The 25,354-nt window shown below is 33.3% G+C and overlaps 2 protein-coding genes and 2 non-coding genes across 5 annotated transcripts; 3 read left to right on the top strand and 1 right to left on the bottom strand.

The window, feature by feature from the left end:
- Positions 1–7: 7 nt before the first annotated feature.
- On the bottom strand, positions 8–5,567 carry LOC107638526 (BRCT domain-containing DNA repair protein). Its single transcript, XM_016341847.3, has 8 exons — positions 5,379–5,567; positions 4,797–5,198; positions 2,251–4,526; positions 1,896–2,165; positions 1,171–1,251; positions 703–814; positions 553–619; positions 8–361 (listed from the first exon to the last, which is right to left on the bottom strand). Exons 1-8 carry the CDS (start codon positions 5,497–5,499, stop codon positions 265–267), a joined length of 3,426 nt encoding a protein of 1,141 aa, XP_016197333.1. The 5' UTR covers positions 5,500–5,567; the 3' UTR covers positions 8–264.
- Positions 5,568–5,661: 94 nt separating this feature from the next.
- On the top strand, positions 5,662–5,733 carry TRNAP-AGG (transfer RNA proline (anticodon AGG)). Its single transcript has one exon. It is a non-coding gene; the product is annotated as a tRNA-Pro (tRNA).
- A 9,014-nt stretch (positions 5,734–14,747) lies between these two features.
- LOC107638525 (uncharacterized) lies at positions 14,748–18,845 on the top strand. 2 transcript variants are annotated; one of them, XM_088485491.1, is made up of 2 exons: positions 14,748–14,872; positions 15,407–18,845. In XM_088485491.1, exon 2 carries the CDS (start codon positions 15,554–15,556, stop codon positions 18,437–18,439), a length of 2,886 nt encoding a protein of 961 aa, XP_088341617.1. In that variant the 5' UTR covers positions 14,748–14,872; positions 15,407–15,553; the 3' UTR covers positions 18,440–18,845. The 2 variants fall into 2 exon arrangements, with proteins under 2 accessions (XP_088341617.1, XP_020976187.1); XM_021120528.2 differs by having other exon boundaries at positions 14,781–14,913.
- A 187-nt stretch (positions 18,846–19,032) lies between these two features.
- On the top strand, positions 19,033–19,104 carry TRNAP-UGG (transfer RNA proline (anticodon UGG)). The gene has a single exon. It is a non-coding gene; the product is annotated as a tRNA-Pro (tRNA).
- Positions 19,105–25,354: the final 6,250 nt, after the last annotated feature.

Here is a 25,354-nt window from a genome sequence, read left to right as displayed (position 1 = left end):
TAGAGAGTTTAAGATGAACTGCAATGGATTTTTTTTTACTATAAACAATACTAGTAATTCAATATACTAGTACATCTCATCGTGCATACACAACCCAGGTCCATGGTTACCACTGACATCGTCCGTTATGAGCATCACACAAAATTACAGCAGCAGGATGAAATATAAAGGGGCAACATCTGTCCTACATGAAAAAAATGCTTTGGAAAATAGTTACAAGACCTAAATTCTATACATGATCATAACAAAAATTAAGTTAAAAAGTTAAGTGCACTTTGTAACAGGAAGAAATGTTCTGTCATCTTTTCTCAGCCATACAGTGGAACGGGTTTTCTTCACATGCTCTGCAAAGAGACAATGCCTGCAACCAAAAAGTGCATAAGAGGAATGAATTAATGAAATGCCATTTACAGGGACACATAATAATCATAAGACCCATCATATAGGGAATGTAATTTGTTGCAGTACATTAGTCATCAGAAGCAGAAAACATTTCTCCCACTAGAGAGATTTAAGTTGAATATACAAGAGCGGAAGAAACAAAAATCCAACCTTTCATAATCTAACTTCTGAATAACTATGCCATTCAACAATAGTTCTGAACTGTACACCATTACCCCTGCATGCGCAGAACATGTTATTTTTTATTTTGGCTTTTAGGCAGATTATAATTTTTTGAAGGTAATTGAAACAGATTCTAACCCTTTTCAAGAAAAGGCACACAAGAGGCATAATCTTCTTCACAAGATAGGATCAGTAGATCATCTAAGATCTTATTATCCTTCAAAACAGATCTGCAGATCCTCTCCATTGCCTACAAGAATTACAAGAAAAAGATATTAAGATGAATCAAGCCAAAGGTTGCAGTCAAAACGTGGACTAGTTGAATTGCATGCATAGAAATGTCGATATATATTTCAGAAAAGAGGGTGGGGAGGAGGGAATAACCCACCAATTTCATGATTAAAAAACATCAATGTACTCCAATAAGTATTAATAATAAAATGAAAAATGACAATTAAGTTATCAAGTAATTTCTTTGCCAGTGAGATAGAAACAAAAGAAAATTCACGGCAACAAGGAACTATCCAAATTCTAAAGACATTTTTTATCCCCTGACGACTTAGGCGTATAAACAAGGTAAATGCTTAAAGAGAGAGAGATTCATACCTGGCCCTGAACTGCCCTTACTAAAGTTGAAATAATCTCTTTACTAGGTTTAGTATTTGGGGTGATTAATACTCTTCGACCCTGCAGAAAGTAATGGTCATTTAGCAGGGGCAACAAGCCAAAAAATGCCAGTTTGTTTTTTAAATCTGATTAATTAAGCTTTTGTGTCTAGTGGGATAAGACTTTGTTGTTGTTGTTGTTGTGCCTCCAAGTCTTTTGAAAGTTCAACTATGATTCACTTAATTTTGAAGTAATTATTTTAACCCATAAGCAATTTGTTTATATGGTTCAGTTACAAGGAATTAAGTCCCTTGTCAACAAGCAATAGGGGAAGCTATACCTTTGCGGATGTGACACAAGCTTATTTATTAGAGGTAGCTTTTAATTTAATGACATGCCCATGTTTGCAGGCAATGCTTTTATGCAGACAATGCAGCACAATGCCATGTAACAAATGATTGTCACATGAACAACTAAACAGGGGACTTTAACACTATCAAGTTGAAAACTATCGGGTCATAGCTATTGCAAGTAGAACTTAAAAGGAAAAAATTGCTGGAGTTGTTTTAACATACACAAGTGCAGATGCATGCATGCCCACATACGTAACCAACAGATATTTGTACAAAACAGTTAGAATAATAAGTTTGCTAAAATCTTAGCCAGTGAACCACATGCATGAATTAATGGTTAAAAGACTTAATTGGTTCCATAGATTCATTCACCTCTAGAAGTGGATGCCGGGATGCACGGGCAAGTGACACTGGCATGCTGAAACCAAACTCCTTTTCCTTTTTTGCGTCCCTTAATATGTAATTTTTCTCATCAATAAAACAGCTAGCTTGTCCGCAGCTCTCAATCCATAAGTGTGTGACCACTGGTTTGCCAAATGCAATAGCTTCTAACATATTCCTTGTACGTACAAATTGATCAGCTATGAAATGTGTTGCGTCTGCAATGGAGGATGCTACAGAAACGCCGAGTCGTGCTAAAATCTGTAATAAGTCCATAAACAAAATTAAACTAAAACCCGACTATGTTTCAGTAACACTGACAGTATCGAAGGTTAGACATCATTACCTTCTTCTGATGCTTAATAATATCTTCGTTTAAGTGGTTGCTGTACAGAATTCGAACATCAGTCATATCCCTCCTCTTCCTTGAATCTTTAGATGGAGTTGTCAATTCCGGGCTAACGGGACTCAAGTTACGGAGTTCTCTTTGGAGCTCCTTACGGAAAACTTTGTGAAGGCATGACCTTGAAAGATTTCTATTGCAAGATTGCTTGTAATAATCATCTCCCATACAAACAGGTGAAGCATCATTCATTGGTGTCTTACAATTAGCTGGCGTTGTCGCAGAAGCCAAGTCAGAGGATTTGTGACAATCTTTTGGCGATTCATCTGAATTGGTGACTTCAAAATTATTGCTAGACAACCGGACAGCTGCAATATTCTTTCCATCCGATTTCAGATTTTCATCCTTCTCAGCTATAACATTACAATCAATAGGACTCCTAGAATGAATATTTCCAGCACTAGATTTCCCTTTGGGCGGCACAGATGATTTAGATGAATCTACTAAATTCTCAGATCCTTTATCATGATCAGAATACTTCCTAATCCTAAGTGATCTCCTTCTTCTAGGACAATCTAATGTATCCATTTCAATCTCATTGCTAATGGCTGCAGTACTTGCTTTTGGAGTAGAATTAGGATCCAGTGATTCATCTGCATGGAGGCCAGTTCCATTAGTCTTCTCAAGGGAACCAATCCTACCACTAAATTGATTTACCGTTAAAGACTGTCTAGTTCTACAAGCAATTGGCGTACAATGATAAACCTCATCCTGTAAGTGCTTTTCATTAACTCTACTCCTTCCACTTTCTGTGTCATTGCGATCATGAATCTTTAATTCACCATGATCAAGTATTTTCAAAGCACCTGTTGATTTTCTTTGATCAACCATTGGAGACAAAACTCCTCTTCTTCCATTCTCATTAGCACCTGAGGTTTGTATGGCTTCTGCATTTAGCTTAGTCCTCTTTGATCTTGTAACAATATTTCCCTTTTTGCACTGTCCGACTTCTGTACATTTCTTTGATAAACTTGAAGTTTGCAAATCTGACTTAACTTCAGCTTTCCTTTTCTTGTCAAACTGCCTTGAACTATCCCTAGATCCAACAGGCCCAAATTTTCCAGCAGAAGAATTATTGTGTTGACCTTTTGAACTGCTTCTAGTAATACAAATAGTATCATTAGCAAGAGTTTCAGCACCACATAAAGCTTCCATAGCCTCAGCAGCCATTTGAGTATCAAGACCTACATCCATCATTTCCCGTACATCTGCATTAGCCTTGGGTTCCATCTCTCCTCTAGAACAGTTGGGATCAAGCTGTTCACCCAACTCCTTAGCAAGGTTCCTTGTTATTCTTCTTGTTGCTTCCTCTACAGTATTATCCCATACTCTCTGATTATGCCTCCCTAACCTTGAATCAGAGTGAACTGCACGAGTTTTCCTACTAGGGATATTTAACTTTTCCTCAGCATCTTTATCATTATTTGGCCTGTAGACTTTGGTCTTCTGGGATACTGGCAAAGATTTTGATCCACGAGTTTCACAATAAAAGAAGTCCTCCTTTCTTCTAAGGTATATGTCTCCCCCACCTTCATCCTCACGGCTATCATCCCAGTCAAAGACTGCAGCTTTTGCATCTTTGCCCCTATCAGTAACTCTTTTGGCCAAATTTTGTTGCCCTTTTCCATTGGCCACTGACTTTGATTTTTCCTCCACATTCTTAGCAGAGTTAGCGGAAAAAGGCATGGTGGTTGTTATTCTTGTAGTATTTTTAACACGGTTAGTATCTTGATCAAACTCCATGATATTATCGTGGAGAAACCTATCTACAAAATCAAGAGCATTAAGCTGCGACAACTCTCCAGGTTCTTGAGAGTTGACATAGCTTAACCCATCATGGCAGATAGGCAACTCATCCACTCCATCAAAATCATTGCTTTCAAGAGAAGGTTCATTAGTTTCAATGGACAAAGCATCATTGAAAAGTTTCCTCACTGCTGAGCTAGCAACCTTGTCTGCATTTTTGTTCTTCTGTCCCTCTATCTCCACGCTGTATTTCCCACCACTGCATTCCCGATTAACTTCTTCAACTTTCCCATAACATCTGGGAAAGGATTCATCATTATCCTTTACAACCATATGTTCTTGACAAGACTGGCTATTGCCCTTGTCAGAACTGGTCCCATTTGAAGTTTTTTTCGAAGCCACATCGCGAGCAGCTAAAGCAGCTTTCCTTAAAGATTCAACACGCAGATAAGTAAATCGTGGTGGCTTCAAACCTGTAATAAATAAAATAAACTTTACCAGCGCAACCAAAAGAACAGTGACATTAAATTTATATACAAAACAGTGTAGAACAGGAGAAACAATGATACACCACACTTGTATACAACAAACAGTTGCCAATGAGGTTGCAGCTCAAAAAGGCATCAGCACCAAGACTCTAAGATCAGATTTGTGACAGTGATATCATATGCCCAATAATCCATCAAATGCCCCAAATATACACCAATGTTAATGTACCTAAAAGAAAAGTTCAAGGGGTTCACCTGAGCTGTTGAGTTCATTTTCAATAGAATCAATATTCCCAAACGATTTCTCATCAGAGAATCTTTCATGCTCTTCCTCCTGCTTGTTATACGCAGATTGACGATCACCACCGTCGGAGACATCCGCATCATCATCCACACCCTCTAAAACCTGAGTTCCATCTAAACCTTCGACTTCACCTTCACCACCACTTTCAAATCCAACATCCCCTTCTTTATTCAGCAACTGTGTGCAGTCATCAACAAGAGCAGCACCGTCAAAATCATCCAACGGCTGAGTCTCACCAGCGAAATCCAACACCTGAGTCTCGCCTGCGAGGTTCATCGGCTCAGCTTCCATATTATCATCATCGCAATCATCAAAAGGCTCTGTGTCTTCGAAGTAGCGCGATTCGTCATCACCTGAACACAGTAACAATAAATCCCCAAAAAACGTCAAATTTAAACTTTTGTTAAAAACAAAATAAACATAAATAAAACATTATATGGAAAAAAATGTGGTTAATGTAAAGCAATAAATAGAGAAAAGAGTGAGCTTGAAGAGAGTAATGGAAGAAGTGAAAAAGGAAAAAGAGAACCCACAAGAGGGAGAGTCAGGAATGTCGAGTGGCTGAGTATCAAGGAAGTCGAATTCTTCATGAATCGAAGTGTCTCTGCTGTATGTGTTGTTGTTCTTGTTCTTGTCTTCCCTAGAAGAAGCCATTGCTGCGAAATGGCTATGCAAATTAGGGCATAAAATGGTTCATCATCATCGAAAGAGAAGTGGAGCGCGAAGAATAAGGGTTCTGTGCCAAATTTTTTGGAGGGAAAAAATTGGCGGTTTCCTGATTAAATTATAATTTTAATTGATATAGAGACAAAAAAAGGGCATTTGGTCTAGTGGTATGATTCTCGCTTAGGGTGCGAGAGGTCCCGAGTTCAATTCTCGGAATGCCCCTATTCTAGTTTTCTCTTTTTATAAATTGATTGTGGTTATGGGCCTGTACATTGAATTAGGCAATATATTGGTGAGAACATTCAACGACTTCTCCCATTTGGTTGGGTCCAGAGAAAAAAATTTTCAATTTTCAACAAGGTTTAAAAATTAAAATAGAAATTACTTAAATTAGATTAATAATTAATTAGATTTATTTAAATTTTTTATTTTGAATAATTAGAAATAGTTAGTAACATGTTATAAAATACAGGTTAATAGTCAAATTTGTCCCGAAAAGATATCCCATTTTTTAAATTAGTCCTCAAATGATTTTTCTAGTCATATTAGTCTTTGAAAGGTAAACCATAAGTTAAATTGGTCCTTTCGTTAGTGCCACGTAGCATGTTAATGTCACGTGTTACAAAATGATTGGTTGACGTGTCAGGTCAGTGACACCTAGCACGCCATGTGTCACTTGACATGTAAAATAGTTATTTATAATCAAAATAGTCTCTAAAAGTCCAGACGTAAGTCATTTTCATCTCTAAAATGTTAAAAATTAATCAAATTAATTTTTATATAATTTTTTTTATTTTTTTCATAATATTAAATTTAAAATATTTTTTATAGTACTAATTTTTAATATTATTTTTTAGACCTTAATAAATAAAATTCTATTTACATAAAATAATAAAAATAATTAAGTTATTTAAAATTTATTTTGTTATTTGCATTTTAAAATTTTACATTTTTAAATTATAATTTTTTTATAGTAAACTTTTTTTATTTAAAGGATTTTATTAAATTATTGTTGATTATATATTTAAAAATTTAATATTTTAAATCTCACTAAATAATAAGTATTTATTTTTAAATTTAAATTTTTAAATTTTTTAAAATTATAATTTTTATTATTGTTGAATCTAAATTTTTTAATATATTTTTTTAAATAATTATTATATTTATTTAGTAAAATTCAAAATATTAAAACTTTTAGTATATAACTAGTTTTAATATTTTAGACTTTACTAAATATATATAATAGTTATTTTAAAAGTTTTAATCTTTCAGATCTCACTAAATAAATATAGTAGTTATTTTAAAAAGAATAAAACCCAAATTAGCTCCTGACAATTACCTCGAAAGACAACGAGGCCCCTGACAAAAAAAAAATTCCAACTCGGCCCCTGACAAAAAAAAAACCTAACCCGGCCCCTGACAATTACTTCGAAAGGACAACGAGGCCCCTGTACCAAAAAAAATCAACGTTATTTTTTTTGGTACAGGGGCTAATCAGTCCCAAAAAAAATTATCAGTGGCCGAATTGGGTGTTTTTTTTCTTGGGGGCCTCGTTGTCCTTTCGAGATAATTGTTAGGGGCCGGATGGGGTATTCACTCTTTTAAAAAACTATATTAAAATAATCAGATTTAACAAGTGATCCCACAAATAGTTTTTTAATTATTGAGTTCTACCATATAAATTAAATAATAATAAAAAATATAATTTTAAAATATTTAAATTTTAAAATAACTACTATATTATTTAGTGAAATTTAAAATATAAAATTTTTAAATATATAATCAACAATAAATTGATAAACTCGTTTAAATAAAAAAATCACTATAAAAAAATTATAATTTAAAAATATAAAATTTTAAAATACAAATGACAAAATAATTTTATAATAATTTAATTATTTTTATTATTTTATGTAAAAAAAATTTATTTATTAAGGTCTAAAAAATAATATTAAAATTAGTACTATCAAAAAATATTTTAAATTTAATATTATGAATAAAATATTATATAAGGATTAATTTGATTAATTTATAAAATTTTAGGGATGAAAATGACTTACGTCTGAACTTTTAGGGACTATTTTGATTATAAATAATTTTTTTACATGTCAAGTAACACGTGGCATGTTAGGTGTCACTGACTTGACACGTCAACCAATCATCTTATGACACGTGGCATAGGGGTGTTCAAAATCGAACCGGACCGACCAAACCGACTAACTGAACCGAAAAATCGAAAACCGAAAAAAAAAAGTTTTGCTGTTTTTATTGCGGTTCGATTCGGTTTTTCGGTTCTGTCCATGAAAATTCCAACCGAGCCGAACCGGTTTATGAAAAAACCTAAAAAACCAACCCCCCTACCCCCTCCCAGACCCCAAACGCAAACACCCTCCAACTCCCCAAGTCATGACCTAAAGTCACATAACCCCCCCCCCCCACCCCTAATTTTGAAACCTAGCTTCTCTCGCTCTTTGCTCTCAGTCTCGCCCGCGCAGTCGCAATCCCACCAGCCACCAGCACCGAAGCCTTCTTCCCAGTTCCCAGCGAGCACCGACCCAGCAGGCAGCAGCATTATTCCCAGCAGCGCCCAGCGTCGCCAGCGAGCACCGACCCAGGAACGTTCTTCCCAGCAGCGCCGAGCCACCGACCCCAGTTCCCACCGAGCCTCCATCGTCTTCTGTAATGGAGTCTAAGCCTCATGTTTGTTTTTTTATTCTGATTCTTTTTTTTTAATTCTAGTTTAGTTTTCTTATTGATTATAATTTATAATTAATACTTGGTTGAGTTGTTCTTGATTCTATGGTTGAGTTGTTAATTCTGATTTTGTTTTTTAATTCTAATTTTTTTGTTCTATTTTGATTTAGGGGTTTAGGGTTAATTCTGATTCATGATTTTCAATTCTATTTGTATATTTTGGTTCACAGGTTTAGGGTTGTTGGTTTTGATTTTTTGGTTGAGGGTTGTTAGATTTTTATTCTCTGCTCTGATTTTATTTCTTTGAAGTAAGGTCATTTTCAAGATACACCCAGCCACCCACAGCATCATTTCTCTGTTCTGATTTTTGCTTCTGATTTTTTAATTATTTGTTATTGTGCTTTTGCTTTTGATTGTTGTTCATTTGTTATTGTCTCTTTGCTTCTGATTTTTTAATTATTTGTTGTTGATTTACTAAAATTGCTTCTAATTGTTGTTCATTGTTCAATGTATTGTTTACGGCATAGCCTGAATAGTTATTTTTTCAGTTCCCACTGTATGGAATGGATGTTAGCAAGCAAAGTTGTATTTACTGATCATGATATCTGGAAAGCTATTTTTGGTTTGAAGACCATATATTTAGAACTCTCCATGGATGAATCATAGGCCACAGTATGAAAATCAATTATTTCCAATGGCCTTTTTCATCCTTCTTTCTAGTATATTCTAAAGTATACTAGGTGTTTTGTTTTGTTTGCATGCTTTAGAACTCTATGAGCTAGTGAGCATTTTCCTCTATTGATTTTAGGACTTTAAAACATGAAACCAAACATGTTATTACACATTTTTCAATATCTCATTAAAGTCACCTTTGATCGTCCCCAACTCTGATGATGAAGAGAATGAGCCACTTGCCAAAAGGAGGAACCGACAATTCCAACAAAAGGGTTCGCCAAATGATGACTGCCCAGCAGAGATCGAGGACAATGTCGAACGTGAAGGGGCCACGAAGATCACCCTAGCCACAAGGAATCAGCTCCATGTACCCCATCCTTGGCACTTGTCCAGCTTATCGAGTACAACTTTGACAGGCAAGTTGTGTATTGTTTACTTTGTGGTCTCAGTCTCTTTTACCCATGGATTCATCATTTGGCCTACCAAGCATAGCCGATCGTTTTAGCAAACTATAGTTTTCATTCGTTGCAGTGAATTTGACGTCTCCATAATGCAGTGTCCGAAATTCGAAGAAATGTTGGCAACTGTTGAACAAGGGCAAAACAAAAGGCCCATAAGCATGGAGCCCCTTCAAACAGTGATGCCAAAGAAGCCACGTCACCATACTCTGAGTCCAGGAAAACCCAGCTTCTCACTAGGGTTGACTCAGCTTGAGAAGACACCAACCCCATCTCTAACACCTTCGATTCATCCGAGGCTTAGGAATATAGAAAAGGGAGAGCATAAGGATAAACAAATCAGAAGATGGATACTGAACTCGTCCCTAGACAAAGAGGAACCTTTGGCAGCCTTCAAAGGTTGGGAGCATCTAGTTGTACGAAGGAAGGACCTATGAACGCTAAAAGCTCGTAGATGGGTCAACAGCATGGTACATGTCTGAGTTGAATCATGCATTTTAAATAAATACATCGTTACCGCCCCTTAATTTAAAATTGCATAATTTACCGTGTAGATTATTCAATGGATTTGCTACACTTTCAATGATTCCCAGTCAACAAGATTCAAGCATGATTTCTACTGCGTTTGTCTAGGAATATTGGTATTTATTTTCTATTGTTTACCATACGTTTCAGAATGGGTTGGGATTGTAACTGGTTTTGGCTTTCCAGGAAACGGTCACACAGGTGCATAATATAGAGTCATTCAAAGATGGTGCAAATCCGGTGTATGTGGGATTTGGTCCACGCTTTGGTGAGGCTAATAGGTTCTTTGACAAAGTCAAAGCAGCAAAGAGAAAATGGGACAGTTAGAAATCTACTTAACTAGTTTACATTTCTGCATCTATTAGACAACCTGTAAAAGATTGTACCTCCTTGTAAGTTTTGCTGTTTGGGGTTGCCATGTTGTTGCGTTATTTGATTTTGAGTTTCTTTGCTGGGTTTTATATTTGATTACAGTTGTATATGGGGTGTTGTCATGCGTTGTGTTTTTATAAATTTGTTGGGATTGTTGTTTATTTCATTGATGTTCTTCATCTTTCATGGTTGATTTAGTTGAGTTTCTTTGTTTACAGTGGTTGATTCCTTTCTGCTAGGACAACCATTGGTGGGTGTATGCGTTTGACGTACCAGCAAAGCGACTTGTGATAATCGACTTGTGATAATTGACAGTATGTACTCCATTGTGCCTGGTGATGATCGGGATAAACTGGATGCATATGTGGTAACATAATATATTCTTTGTGCCCGCTAGAGATTTGTAATACTTAGTTGTATACCACATTATCCCACTTTATATGTGCCTATTTTTCATGGGAGACTGATCGAGGACATGGCTAGAGTTGCCATCCTCGCATACGTGCGGACTACAAATGGCCCGCCTCATTCATATGCTAGTGTTCAAGAGCAGCCAAACAAGTGAGTTGAATTTACAACATGACTTTTTTTTAAATGTGGCGTACTTTCCGTAACATTCATGTTGTTCCGATTGAACCAATGTTTTCCTTGTATGTACCTATGATTATGGCATCTACGTTATTAAGTTCATGGAGTATTGGACTGATGGGTGTGAGTTTGATGAATGGGACAAGGTGACTTTAACGAATTTTTTAGCTTATACCTTGTCTAAATTATAACTCAATTTACTGTCACGGTTATATCATCTAACTCGGTATGAAAATCTTCATCCAGGATATCCTTAGAACAATCAGGTTGGAGTTGATGTTAGACATTGTCTGTGGGCCACAAAATGCATTGGTTGATCAGGTGCTTTCATTATTGGAGGACAAAGCTGAACCCGTACACCGCAATCAACCACGAAACAAGCGAAAGGAAGTGAGATCACCATTCACAGCACCTAGCACGAGGACATTAACACGACGTGCCGAAGGATTACCAACTGCGAAAAAGGTCAAGGGCAGAAAAAAGTAGCATACTTATGTTTAAGTGTAGCATTTGATATGCTTGTTTGGCTTATGTACTGGTTAGAGTCTTGGGAATATATTTTTGAGACAATAGGAGAACGTAGTTGTGGTCCCTTTTTTACTTTTTGAACTTCTGTGGATTTGTTGATCTACAATCCCTCAAGCATGACATAGTTATCCCCAGTGAATCAAAATGACCATCCATTTTGTTTACGAAAGTAACCATCTAAAATACATATTGAAACGAACATCCGGCCAATTATGTCTTGATTTAGGGATTTCTGTTTCGTATTTCAAAGTGGAATGACTTTAATTTGCTAAGTGTCGAAATCAGGAGCATTGACCTTCAGCCAAGATCTCGTGATTCCTTTTGAATTCATGCTATAGTGAACACGGGGTGAAGCCCCAAAACCAACCATCCACGTGTACAGTAATAGTGAACATCCAGTTATATATAGACACAAACAATCCAAAATTTTTGCGTAAAGATAATCATATAATCACTAATATAAGTGGAATCATGTAATCAAAATGACCATTTATTTTGTTTACGAAAGTAACCATCTAGATACATATTGAAACGAACATCTAGAGAATTAAGTCTTGATTCAAGAATTTCTGTTTTGTATTTCAAAGTGGGATGACTTGAATTTGTTAAGTGTCGAAATCATGATCATTGACCTTGAGCCAATATCCTGTTATTCGTTTTGAATACGTGCTAGAGTGAACACGGGTTGAAGCCCCAAAACCAACCATCCACGTGTACAATAATAGTCAACATCCAGTTATATATAAACACAAACAATCAAAATTTGTGTGTAAAGATAATCATATAATCACTCCAAAATTTCTTGCAACAACTACAAAAAAACCTGAAACTGATATGTTTAGAAAACAATCCCACTCTATCCGTACAACAATAGCATGACATATATCATTTGCATGTAGGAAGACTACCATTTTCGTCTACAGTATCTAATACATGAATTACGTACTGAAAGCCATGTCCAACAGATACTAACTATTGCCGAAGGAGCTTAACATAGACATGAACCCACCAAATTGTTGGAGCTTATTGCAGCCAACGGGAGCACCGAACTCTGTATTTCCATATCCCTCTGAACGAATAACCTGCTAAACAACAAAAACAAATGACAACAGTTAACGACTTGCATAGTAATATATGAAATAATAGTGCAAGGTCAGATTAACACAAACATATACCGGGGAGACATTCTTGTTCTTCCTCCGAGCAGATTTCTTGAAGGACTTATCGAAGGAAGCGCCAGGCATCTTACTCTTTGGCCGGCCCTTTATGGTGACCTTTGACGAGGCTTAAATGTCGTCTACACCTACCACGGTCGAACTCTATGAGCCAATGCTATCGTGGGTTGCCGTGACCCCCTTGGACCTCTTTTTGGCACGGTGCTCGGTCAGCTTGGCCCTTGTTTCTTCCAGAGCAGCATACAGCAAGGCTGTTTCATCATCGTCATTGACGAATTCCTGAGCAATGTTGAAGAAGTGTGCACATAATCCTCTGAATGCAGTATGACTCTCATCCGACCGACTCATATCGTGGCTACTCTTGACATAAGTATGCTTGCGCTTTATGTTCTTGCTCCAATAAGGGAGAACATAGCATGTAGGAACTTTATACACTTTGTACGAAGGGGAAACTACAAGACAGTGATAGCATAACACACCTGAACTCTAAAAAAGATTACACTCATAACGAACCTCCTATGTTGAATGGTCAAAGTGGACGTCGTATGGAATGCAAAGAATAGTATCCTTGACCAATTTTTCCTCTTCCACCTTCATGCATACTAATTTACCCTCTTCAGTAACAACAGAAACTTTGCAATTAGCCTTCTTCACAAACTCAGTTTCAACATCTCTGAACATGCTGGTAGTGTACTCCTGTTGAAATTGTCTCTCCATAGGTGAGCTAGTTGCACTCGAGATAACCCCCATCGAGTCTACTGCATCATCCTCTAATTCCCTCTGCTTCTTTATTCCAAGTACATTTTTATATTCATGAACAAACTGGACCAAGCTAGTCCTGCTGTGTAAGAATCCACCGTAGAATACATGCATGCTCTCACTCTTTGTGATCTCTTTATCTTGCGTCGTCGACGTCAGGAGCGAGACACACGTCGGCTGTGAGGGAGTCGTTGTACGTCTGGGTTGCTGCGGGACCGCGAGAACAACGCACACGATTGGAAGGTGCTGTTGGGCAGTGGCCTTTGCGGACGTCGGCGTCTGCTGGATCTGTGTCGGACGGCAGCTGGTGACTGTTTTGGAGTGGCACTGGTGCATTAGGAGGAGACCAGGCGTAACGGGAAAAACAACAAAAAGGAAAAGGAATGCCGGTTTTTAGGTGGATTTAGGTAACTGACGGAAATCCTTATTTCTTTTAAATTTCAAATTAGAAACTATTAAAAATTAATTAATTGATTTTAATTTTAATTTAATTATATTGTACATCTTGTATACTGTATATATTAGCTCCTCATACTTTTTCTTTTAATTAAGACGTTGAAATCAAATTAGATTAAAGACCGTGTTATAAAATAGTTTAAATTACATATAATAGGAATAATGAGTTCTTTTTTTTTTTTTTTTTTTATCTAATGCCAGGTTAGACTTTTATGATGATGAAAACTTGTATTCCAATGAAAAATACTAAGGGCATAAAACTATCATAAAATGTTTTCATAAAATTAATGACTTTTATGATATTAAATTTTGTATTTATAAATAATAAAGTATATCATAGACATAATTATTTTTTTTTATTACTGATATGTCTTACAACCCTAATTTGGTGACAGAAATTATTGGGTTGAGGAGCAAAAATTAGAGAAAATTAAACTGCTTTTTCAAAATACTAATTATTTATGAAGTATAAACATTTTTTTAATTTATTGTATTTAGGTATCGGATACATTTTGAATTTTTTTTTTTAATTTATTGATATGTTTTCTGTGTCTCATTGTTTTATTAAAAAATAATTTTTTTAAAAATATATTTAGACACATTTAAATACTATTACGCAGTCACAAAAAAAAAAATACTATTACGTGTTAATGTATTTAATTTTATTTTTATAATTTTAATATATATTTTTAAAATAAATTTAAAAATATTATATATTATTAAAATAAAAAAATATTTAAATATTTTATATAATTAAAAAATATTAAAAAAATAATTTATATTTTAATATTAATAAAATATCAAAATATTATTATAATTTATCTAAAAAATATTTTATATTATATATATATGTCATGTCTTGTAAAAATTTTAAATTTGTGTATCTATATGTTCTATGTTGTATTCTGTGTCCGTGTGCGTGCATCATAACTAATTATGGCCCTTGGATCAAAATTTTTCACATCAAATACCATTAGAAAATGAACCCTAGACTAATTGAATAAATATAAATTACATTTAAGGGATAAAAAAAAAAGACAGTTCAACACAGTTGGGGAAGAAGAAAATACTAGGAAGAAAATTACGCAGCAGTCGCATGGCTTTGCAGATTTTCTCCCTCTCTTCTTTTTGGTAGCTATACTCACTCACTTCAATTCTTCATCACCCTGCAAGTTCGTTTACTATCTTCTTCTTTTTCTTCCAATATACTTAGTTTATTTTCTTCTTCATGGTTCCCAATTCTAGGGTTTATATTAATTTTGCCCAATCTTACTCCTTCAAAATTACTGAATTGCATTTGTTGACCTTGACTTGAATACAAGTCGGTTTCTTTGTTCGTCTGTGGATTGCTTAATTCTAATGGTGACTAATTTCTGGGTCTTATTTGTTTGTTTGTTTATTACTTTTATTTATTTTGTTTTGGGGCGAGGAATTTAGCTACTTTGTGTGGGTTTGTGGTAGAAAGGTGTCAAATTTAACTGGAATTGTTTAATATCTTTGTTGCTTGTTTCATACATGGTTCGTTTTCCCATAGCAAGAAGAGGATACATGAAGTTACCGAAGAGGCAATTTTTTTTGGAAATCTGTTTGGTGCAGTTCTTCATCTTGTAGAAAATTTTGGTTGATACAATGATATTGGATCTAACTGTAGAAAATCATCTGCAGGGTCAATCTGAATGCGAGGACTGTAATCAATTAATCATTTTGCTGGCTGTGCATTAGAATACTTATTTGCATTTCAGATTAAATGTAGCCTGTCTGTCAGATCGCCTATCCATACCACTAACGTTGGGTTTGAAATCTGAACTTTTGATGGATTGCAATAAAGAAGAGGCTTTAAGGGCCAAGGTTCTTGCAGAACAGAAGATGCAAAACAGGGATTTCCCAGGTGCTCGTAAATTTGCTCTCAGGGCTCAGCAGTTATTTCCTGATGTGGAGAACATTGCTCAGATGCTTGTTGTTTGTGATGTGCATTGCTCTGCAGAGCAAAAATTGTACGGTAATGAGATGAACTGGTATAAAATTCTTCAGATTGAGGTGACAGCTGATGAGGCAACAATTAAGAAGCAGTACAGGAAGTTTGCTCTCCAACTTCATCCTGACAAAAACAAGTATGCTGGTGCAGAAGCAGCATTCAAGCTGATTGGGGAAGCACAACGAATCCTTTTGGATAGAGAAAAACGCTCTGAGCTTGACAGGAAGTTCCGGGTTGTAATGCACGGGCCTTCTATGGCACCTCATCATCAACAGAAGTTTCAGATGAATTATAATTCTGTAACACAAAACACTGTGAGGCCAAATTTTACGACCTTTAATCCTTGGCAGCAGCAACAACAGCCTTCTCAAACATCTCAACAGGGGATCAATGGTGACCGCGCTACCTTTTGGACTGCATGCTCATTTTGTTCGGTTAGATATGAGTATTATAGGGAAGTTTTGAATAGATCTCTTCGCTGTCAACATTGCAATAAGCCCTTTATTGCATATGATGTCGATGTTCAAGGTACAACCCCAGCAACTAATCTAAGTCAGCAGACTTTCACCCAGCGGACATATGGCCTCAATCATGGTGCCGTGAAGGTGGATTTTGGAGCTCAAGCTAATCTGCATACAAAGAAGTCCGACACAGAGTCTAGGGCAAACAAAGGCTCTACTTCTGATGTCTCCAAAAAGCCAAATGGAAAGAGGAGCAGGAAGCAGATGGTTGAATCCAGTGAAAGTTCTGATTCGTTTAGCAGTGATTCTGACGATATGTTTGCTAACGATGATGGTTTTACTGATTTGGAGAAGAATTCGGCTTCTAGAGAAGAGCATCCGCGGAGGTCTACACGGCAAAAGCATCAGGTTTCCTACAATGAGAATGCAAGTGATGACGACGATGATGAATCATTTGAGCCTTCAAGAATCAATACGGGGAATGAATCATCAAACCCTGCTAATGAAATGAATATTCAAAATGGTTTAGCGTCTGCTCTGAAAGATAATAAAAAAGGTGTAAAGCGAGACTCTGAAGAGGACTTGGTAAATAGAAATGCGAAAATTAAAGAAGTGAGGGGTGAAGAAGTAGTGGGAGATTCAAAAGTAGATGAAGCTTCAGAGAATGATGTCTATCCTGATCCAGAGTTTAGTGACTTTGACAAGGACAAGAAAGAGGAATCTTTTGCTGCTGGGCAGATTTGGGCTATTTATGATATGGCAGATGGCATGCCAAGATTTTATGCTTTGATAAAAAAAGTTATGTCTCCTGGGTTCAAGTTGCGGATAACATGGCTTGAACCAGATCCAGATGACGATGATGAAATCAGCTGGTCGATTCAGGAATTGCCAATTGCATGTGGAAAGTATAAACTTGGTAGCAGTGACATCATTGAAGGCCATGAGACGTTCTCGCATATGATTACTTGTGAAAAGGTTGGCCGGAGCTCTTTCAACGTGTACCCTAGAAAGGGAGAAACTTGGGCTCTTTTTAAAAACTGGGATATTAAATGGCATAAGGATGCAGAATCCCATCGGAAGTTTGATTTTGAGTTTGTGGAAATCTTGTCAAATTATGTTGAAGGTGACGGAGTATTTGTTGCATTATTGGGGAAGTTGAAAGGCTTTGTGAGTCTCTTCTTTCCTATTTTGAAGGACGGTAATCCATTATTTCAAATACCATCAACACAGTTGTTCAGATTCTCTCACAGGGTTCCGTCTTTTCGGATGACTGGTCAGGAAGGAGTAGGTGTTCCTATGGGATCTTTAGAACTTGATCCTGTATCCTTGCCTACGAATCTGGATGAGATTGAACTTCCTGGAGAATTAATAGGGAAAACTAGTCAAAGTCCATCTGTTGGGATGAGTTCAAGGTCTTCAGATGCCTTAAAATTCATGATGAAATCTGACACACATGCATCTACTTCTAAGATTAACTTGGAAGGTCAAAATTCAACACTAAGGACCAAGGCTCCTGTTGATCATATTGCTAATGGTAGTGCTCCTTCAGCTTCAGTGGCAGCAGCTATTCAAGTACCCAAACAGCAGTTCTTCAATTTTGATGAGGAGAGATCAAAGGTTGGCGTTGGTCAGGTTTGGGCTTCTTATGGTGGACAGGATGGAGCACCAAGGTATTATGGTTTGATTATATCGATTAAGCCTAGCCCAGATTTTGAGGTGCATGTTTTGAATCTTACTAATTGCTGGATACCAGATACTGCTGTTAAATGGGATGACAAGAAAATGATCGTTCCTTGCGGACGATTTCGGGTTATACAAAGTCCTGTTGTCTCTATTCTTAAGGACATAAATTCTTTTTCACATCTGCTGCATCCTGTTACTGATGGTAATGGCAGGGATAAGGAGTTCATAATATTCCCAAAGAAAGGTCAAGTTTGGGCATTGTATAGGAAATGGACAACTAAAATCAGGCGAGCCGATTTGTTAAAGATGGAGTATGACATAGTGGAAGTTGTTGAAGAAGATAATAATAGTTTGGGGATAGAGGTGTTGCCTTTGGAGAAGGTGAGTGGTTATCATTCAGTCTTCAAGGGCAAATCAAATGGGAGATCACCTGCAACCCAGAGAATACCTAGCAGAAAATTGCTCATGTTCTCCCACCAAATCCCAGCATTCAGACTCACAGAAAAACATGGCAATCTGAAGGGTTTCCTCGAAATTAATCCGCGGGCTCTGCCGGCTAATTATTTAAACGATAGATGAGGGGGTAAGCTAAGAATCTTTAGGCTAATGGGAATAATACTGCTTTTATTTATGTTACTACTTTAACCATGGTGTAAAATTTGTTCAGATGTCATTTTTGGACTCTTTTCCCCCACCTTTTCCCGCTTTGTAATTAGGTGAAGATTTTAGATATTTATTTATATGTGCATGACAGCACCTGAACCTGCGGTATAAGGGCATTTGAGGTGCATTGTCAATTTGATTTGTGTTGCGCTACAAGTGAAGTGCATGTTTGGATTTTTCATTTGTAGCTCTGACATGTAAATGCAAAAGAAAAATCAAGCATGCTATGTTGGAGCCAAAGTTTAAACTTTAAACCAACCACTTGTTAACGCATTGGCTTCACTTACGAAGTGTGTTTTCCTAATTAATTTTGTACCACATATATGATGCTTGCATTATATCCTATGATTTGCTGTATATTCAAAATACATGATTTTCCGCCGTTGGAAAAAATTCTCTGGTATCATTATGGTTTTAGTTTATTCAATGTGGAGACGTGTGTTTTAATTGATTCCGGGGTCCATATTTTTATTAGTCAAAAAGATTTTGTAGGACTTCGAAAGTCAAGTGGGCATTTGGTCTAGTGGTATGATTCTCGCTTTGGGTGCGAGAGGTCCCGAGTTCGATTCTCGGAATGCCCCTTTTGTAAAAATGATCCTATAAGCTCATTAGAATTGAAAGATTGAAAATAAAGAGAATCATACATTTTTATGTCAAATATGTCTAAAATACTTGTGATGTTATATGTTATTGAATAATGGATTTATTATTCTAGTCTAGTAGGCCAATAACATTACAGAAACCAAATATATTATAAGGGGGAGCAATAGAATAAATTAATTAACATGCAAAAAAAATCATGAGAAACAATGAACAATTTTTTAATTGCAAAATTTGATCGCTTTGATATTATTATTGCTTCAACACTAACTTAATGTTTATCTTATATTTTAAGATTAAACTTGTAATTTTGAAAGAAGATTAAATCCTTATCCATTAGCTCAAGCATGAAAAAACAACTTATCTTTTTTTGTGCGCTGAGCTCGATTAATTCGAAAAAAATGACGGACTAAACGGGCTAACTTGCGGGCTAAATAGGTGGTTCGTTTATTTTTTTTAATATTTAAAAAAAAAAGCAGTATTTTTAGCCAATATTTCTCACGATTCGACTTGAAAATTCGAGTCGTCAACTAAAAAAAATATTATTTTTTAAAGGTTTTTGACCTAAAAGTGATATTTTTTATCAAAATATTTTTTAAAAAATAAAATAAAAGGATAAACGGTCTGTCCCGTTTAACCTATTGAGCTGACTATAAACGGTTCGGGTTGAAAAATTATGACCCACAAATGAAGCAGATTTAAACGGTCCAGCTCATTTAACCTACAAACTTAATGGGTCGGACTTAAATGGGTTGGGCTAACCCGTTTGACAGCCCTGTGAATATGTAGTGTGCATGAGTTTGTAAATTGTGATATATAAAAATTGGTCTAATCTATCGGCCAAAAATAAATTTTAAATTTAGAATTTTCATGGTTAGCTCGATGAGTTAAACGAATTGATCTGTTTATTTTTTTAATTTTTTAATAAATTAGATAAAAATCAATTGTTTTTGGAAAATTATTTTTTGGCTAAAAAACTTAAATAGAAAAAAATTTCAGTAAAATGAATTGGATTATGAAAATATTGACAAAAAGTACTAATTTTATTTTATATCAAAAAATTAAAGGGTCGTCTGTTTAGTTTGCGAAACAAAAATCTATCTTTCTAAACAAATAAAAAGACTAACCCAATAATTTAAATCCATTTTAATGATCCTAATACAACAAAGGTATAATGATATTTTTTTAAACAGATTTGTTACACATATAAGTATTATTGTCATAAAAGTTTAATTAAGTAGAATCAACACCAACAAAAATACTTTCACTAAAATAACGTGAATATATGAGGTATGTGGTCAGCATCTTCTTCTTTGCGTTCCTCCTCCTCTTCCTTCTTCTTTTTCTTTTTCGCGTTCCTTCTTCTTCGCGTATTTTCTCCTCATAGTCATTCTTTTGTTGTTGCATTTTTTTTCTTTTCTTCCTCCTCTCCTTGGTGATTTTGCAACATTATGTGTTTTGAATTGTGCATAACAATGAGATCAAATGTACCTCAATTTACTAAAAAATAACCGAAATTACATTTAGAATGAACCGAAAATAAAATTCTAAATGAATCGAAATTACTTAATGATGACGATACATAAACAAACTCGTTTTAAAACAAGCACAGACCAAGTGCACCTTATTTAAATTCAAAATGAACTAAAATTACTTAATGATTGCGTTAAAAAATAAGTACACAAAGAAAATTGAATGATCAGAAATTCTCTTAGAAATGAATTGAAATTACTTAATAACGACGATACACAAATAAACTCATTTCAAAACAAGCACTGACCAAGTGCACCTTTTTTAAATCTAAAATGAACCGAAATTACTTAATAATTGTGTTCGAAAACAAGCGCACAAACAAAATTGAATCATGAACAAAAACACATCCAAATCCATTAAGTGATTTTACAGCATTATGCGTTTCTTTTTCTTTATTTGATTTTTTCATGTTTTTATTATTGTTAATAGGGTAAAACATGAAGAATTACGAGAAGAAAAAACAAGAAGGAGAAGATGAATAAGACAAGAAGAAGAAGAACATGATGAGAAGTTTTGAGGAATTTTTTATTCTTGTTTCTTCTTTTTTGTTTGATTTTTTTTCTTAGTTTTATTTCTCTGAAGAGAGGATGTGAGTAGGAAGAGTATTGAATTGTGTAGAATAGCAAGACCAAATGCACCTTAATTCACTCAAAATTGAATCGAAATTATATCCAGAATCAACCAAAAATTAAATTTCAAATAAACCGAAATTACTTAATGATGTCGATACACAAACAAAATCGTTTTAAAAACAAACACATACAAGTGCACCTTATTTAAATCCATAATGAACCGAAATTACTTAATAATTGTGTTTGAAAATAAGTACACAAATAAAATTGAATGATTGACCGAAATTACATCAAGAATGACCGAAAATTAAATTTTGAATGAACTGAAATTACTTAATAATGACGATATACAAACAAATTCGTTTTAAAACAAGTGCAGGCTAAGTCAATTTTGAACAAAAATATATCCAAATCAATCTCGATCAGACAATGTAATAAATATGACAAAAATTCGATGATAACATACGTATTAGAAGAAGACAATGATGATGATGATGATGATGATGAAAAGGAAAGAGAAGAAGAAATTTCAATAAAAAAAGAAGAGGAAAAGAGGTGTGCTTTGGGGAAGAGAGAAGCGCGTTTGAGTATCTTGAATGCTTCATCTTCATGTTTGCCAATTTTTTATCCCTCTGATGATTCCACCTCTAAACGCAAGTGAAGCAAAAATTTGTTGTTTCTGCATTCATGTTCATGGTGGTTGGTTACCATTAAAAAATTATGTGAGAAATTTATTTCTTTTCTACCAACTCTACTTTTTATTTTCTTCTAAGAAAAGATACCAGTAACCATTACTTTCATGGCTTCGCAGTAGTTCTTCGTTCTATTTTTTTTTATTATCAAAATCTGTTTTAATCACTAGTAAGGTGAATATTTTAATTTTTTTATTATTTTTAGTATTCTCTTTTATATTTAAATTTTTATGTTTTTTTGTTCATATAATATATATTGTCGGTTTTATGAAATTTTTATTTCTTATGTGTGAGTTTTTTTTCTATTCCTTGATATACTCTATTTTCATTTTGTATAAATTTTTTTTATTTGATTTTGTAAAATTTGTAATTATAATTATTATATACTACGTTTATTATCAAAATTTTGTATAATATGAATTATGATCCTATCAAAAATGACAAAATAAATGAAAAGTTAATTATAAGTAATAATAGAGTTATAAATAATAAAAATTTATAGTTTAAAATAATACTAAATTAAAGAGTATTGATAGTACTAAAAAAATTATAGAATATTTTTTTGTTTGACATTATTAAATTTATAATATTCTCTTTCATATTTTTATTTTTTATTGTATTTATTTTATTTATATGATAAATAATTTTTATATTATTTTTGTTAGTGTTCTGATTCTTCATATATATTATTATTTTTTGCAATTTATATTGTTTCTTTGTTCATATTAATTTTTTTTATCATTTATGTTTTTATGTCTAATATTTTTGTTTTGGTTGAAATTTTTTATTTTTTATTCAGTTATGTAAAATTTATAATTATAATGCTTATATACTATGTTTTATTGTAATTTTTTTATAATATAGATTATGACCCCATTTAAAAAATAAATTAAATAAAAAATTATATATAGGTAATAAAATATATTTTTTTAATTTTTAATATAAAATATATTTTAACTTTTATATGTTACTTTAATTTAGTAAGTAAACTAGTATTTTTACCCGTAATAATATTACGGGAATATATTTTTTAAAATTACGGTCTACTTTGTTCTAACAGTATAGATTATGCATGTCACAAAAGATTTATAAAATTAAACTACTTTTACAACAAAAGTCGTAGGTTGACAAAAGTCTTTGGCTAAGAAGACTAAAGTAACTGTAGATAAAAAATCAAATAATAAGATCTTTAGTTAATATTTTTATATGAAAAAGTCTAATTTTTTATTAATAATTAATTTTAACATTCATGATCTAAAATTTAAAATAATTTAACGTATATAATTTTATATTTAATTAGGTGTTAAGTCTGTTGCACAAATAGAAATAATTAATTTTTATACTTGCTATTTAAAAATAATATTTTTTCTCACTATGTATATAAAAATATAATTAGATATTAGTATAAAAAATTATACTGATAGTTATAAAATTAACTCAAAATTAATTTTTTTAAAAAAATTGAATCTTGATTCTAAATTTTAATTATAACATTAATATTCTCTCCAAATTATATGTAATAAATATTTGAAAGAAGAAGAATGAAAATATAGATTAGAAAGATAAGCAGTGAAAATTTAAAACTAAATAAAAAACTAAAAAACTATGTATATAATAATAATAATAATAATATTTTTTATTTGAATTATATTATTTTGTTAATTTTGTTTTTTGTAGAACAGAAAGATAGAAAAAATAGAGAATGAGAGAAAAGAGTGAGAAAGATAAAGATAAAGATGAAGAATGAGAGTGAGAGTGAGAATTTGTTAATTTTGGAGAAAAAATTTATTTTAATTGTAAAAAAATATCGGATGACATATTTTGATTTGTCAAATTACTAACATAAATATAAATTATATACAAAGTAAAAATAGTAGAGAGAAATAGAAAAATAGAGAGAGGTAGATAAGAGAATTTAGGAAGGGAGTTTAATAATTTAAAAAAAATATTTTCTCTCAATTTTAATAAGAGAGTGTCATGTGAGTTGTGACACATTTGATTATTAAATTAGATAGTATTATATGATACATAATATAGGTATATGTCAATTTCAATTTTAATATTTCAATTTTAATTTTAATGTAATTAAAGAATGTCATGTTGCACATTTTGATTGTCAAATTAGTAATTAGTCATTGATATTGATAATGATAATGATATATAAGATAGAGTAGTTGAAGGAACGAGAGAAATAGAGAAAGGAAGAGGGAGGAGGGGAGAACTCTTTAATTTTGGAGGGAAAGATTTGATTTCAATTGCAACGAAGGAGCGACATGTGGCACATTTTAGTTGTAAAATTAGTAACGAGGAGGGAAGAATTTTTTAATTTTGGAGGGAATGATTTAATTTCAATTACAATGAGAGAATGACATGTGACACATTTTGGTTGTAAAATTAGTAAGGAGAGGAGAATTCCTTAATTTTGGAGGAAAAGATTTGATTCCAATTATAATGAGAAAGTGACATGTTTTGGTTGTAAAATAATAGATATAATAGATAGTTTTGGAGGGAAAGATTTAATTTCAATTACAATAAGAGAGTGACATGTGGTACATTTTGGTTGTAAAATTAGAAATATATAATAAATAATAGATATTAATTTTATTATAAAATTAATTAATAAGATCTATTTAAATATTTAAATTAAGATGATAGGATAATATAAAAAAAATATTTAAATTGATGTCTCTTTTAGTAATTTTTTTATCTAAAAGTGATTTTGAGTAGTATAATCCAAACATTTATTTTACTATAATTCATTTTGATATATTTTGATATAAAGACTGTCAAACATAAATCACGTTAACACCAACTTACCTTTCATCAAAATCAATTTCCCAAAATCAATTTTATACGAACTCCTATTTGCAAACTGTAATTCAAATACACACAAAGAGATGTTGGTAACGAAAGTAACGAAATTGAAAATTAATGAAAAAAGAGAAGAAGAAGAATACGTAGCATCAAGATGAAGAAGAATGTGCATGCATGAATTTGAAACAAAAAGAAAGAAGAAGACGACCTAGTACAAGCGCGTTAATCTAAAAGACTTGGTTAAACTTAGTTAAATTATTTGGATGTAAAGCTTTATTGTTTTCTAAAACATGTATAAAATATGGGTTGGACTATATCAGAATACCTACTCGGCTCAGGATTCGGTGGTCCAGGAACCTTTGGACCACTTAGTGGTCCAAGTAGAAAACATGTTTTTGGAATTTTTTTATCAATTGCTACGTAGTCCTTGAATTAATTTTAATTACAAATCAACCCCATATATTTTATTTAATTATAAAAATAGTTTTTTATTTTATAAATTATTATTTTATCAATTATCTATTATATTTATTAACAATCAAATACAAAAATAACAACCAATTATATCTTTCATTCATCCTAATAATTCCAATTGATTAAAAAATTAACTTTGATCTCGT

This window comes from Arachis ipaensis, chromosome B4, assembly GCF_059453495.1.
Source record: "Arachis ipaensis isolate K30076 ecotype BB chromosome B4, ASM5945349v1, whole genome shotgun sequence".
NCBI classification, from domain to species: Eukaryota; Viridiplantae; Streptophyta; class Magnoliopsida; order Fabales; family Fabaceae; genus Arachis; species Arachis ipaensis.
Note: the sequence above shows the minus strand (reverse complement) of the source record. Positions and strands in the feature narration are given on the sequence as shown.

Excerpts from the sequence above, each read along its gene's own strand:
- LOC107638525 (XM_088485491.1), top strand. The coding sequence starts at position 15,554 with ATGGATTGCAATAAAGAAGAGGCTTTAAGGGCCAAGGTTCTTGCAGAA.
- LOC107638526 (XM_016341847.3), bottom strand. The coding sequence starts at position 5,499 with ATGGCTTCTTCTAGGGAAGACAAGAACAAGAACAACAACACATACAGC. Across the intron at positions 5,199-5,378 it reads CATTCCTGACTCTCCCTCTT|GTGATGACGAATCGCGCTAC; the intron begins GTGGGTTCTCTT and ends TACTGTGTTCAG. Across the intron at positions 362-552 it reads CAGAAGTTAGATTATGAAAG|GCATTGTCTCTTTGCAGAGC; the intron begins GTTGGATTTTTG and ends TTTTGGTTGCAG.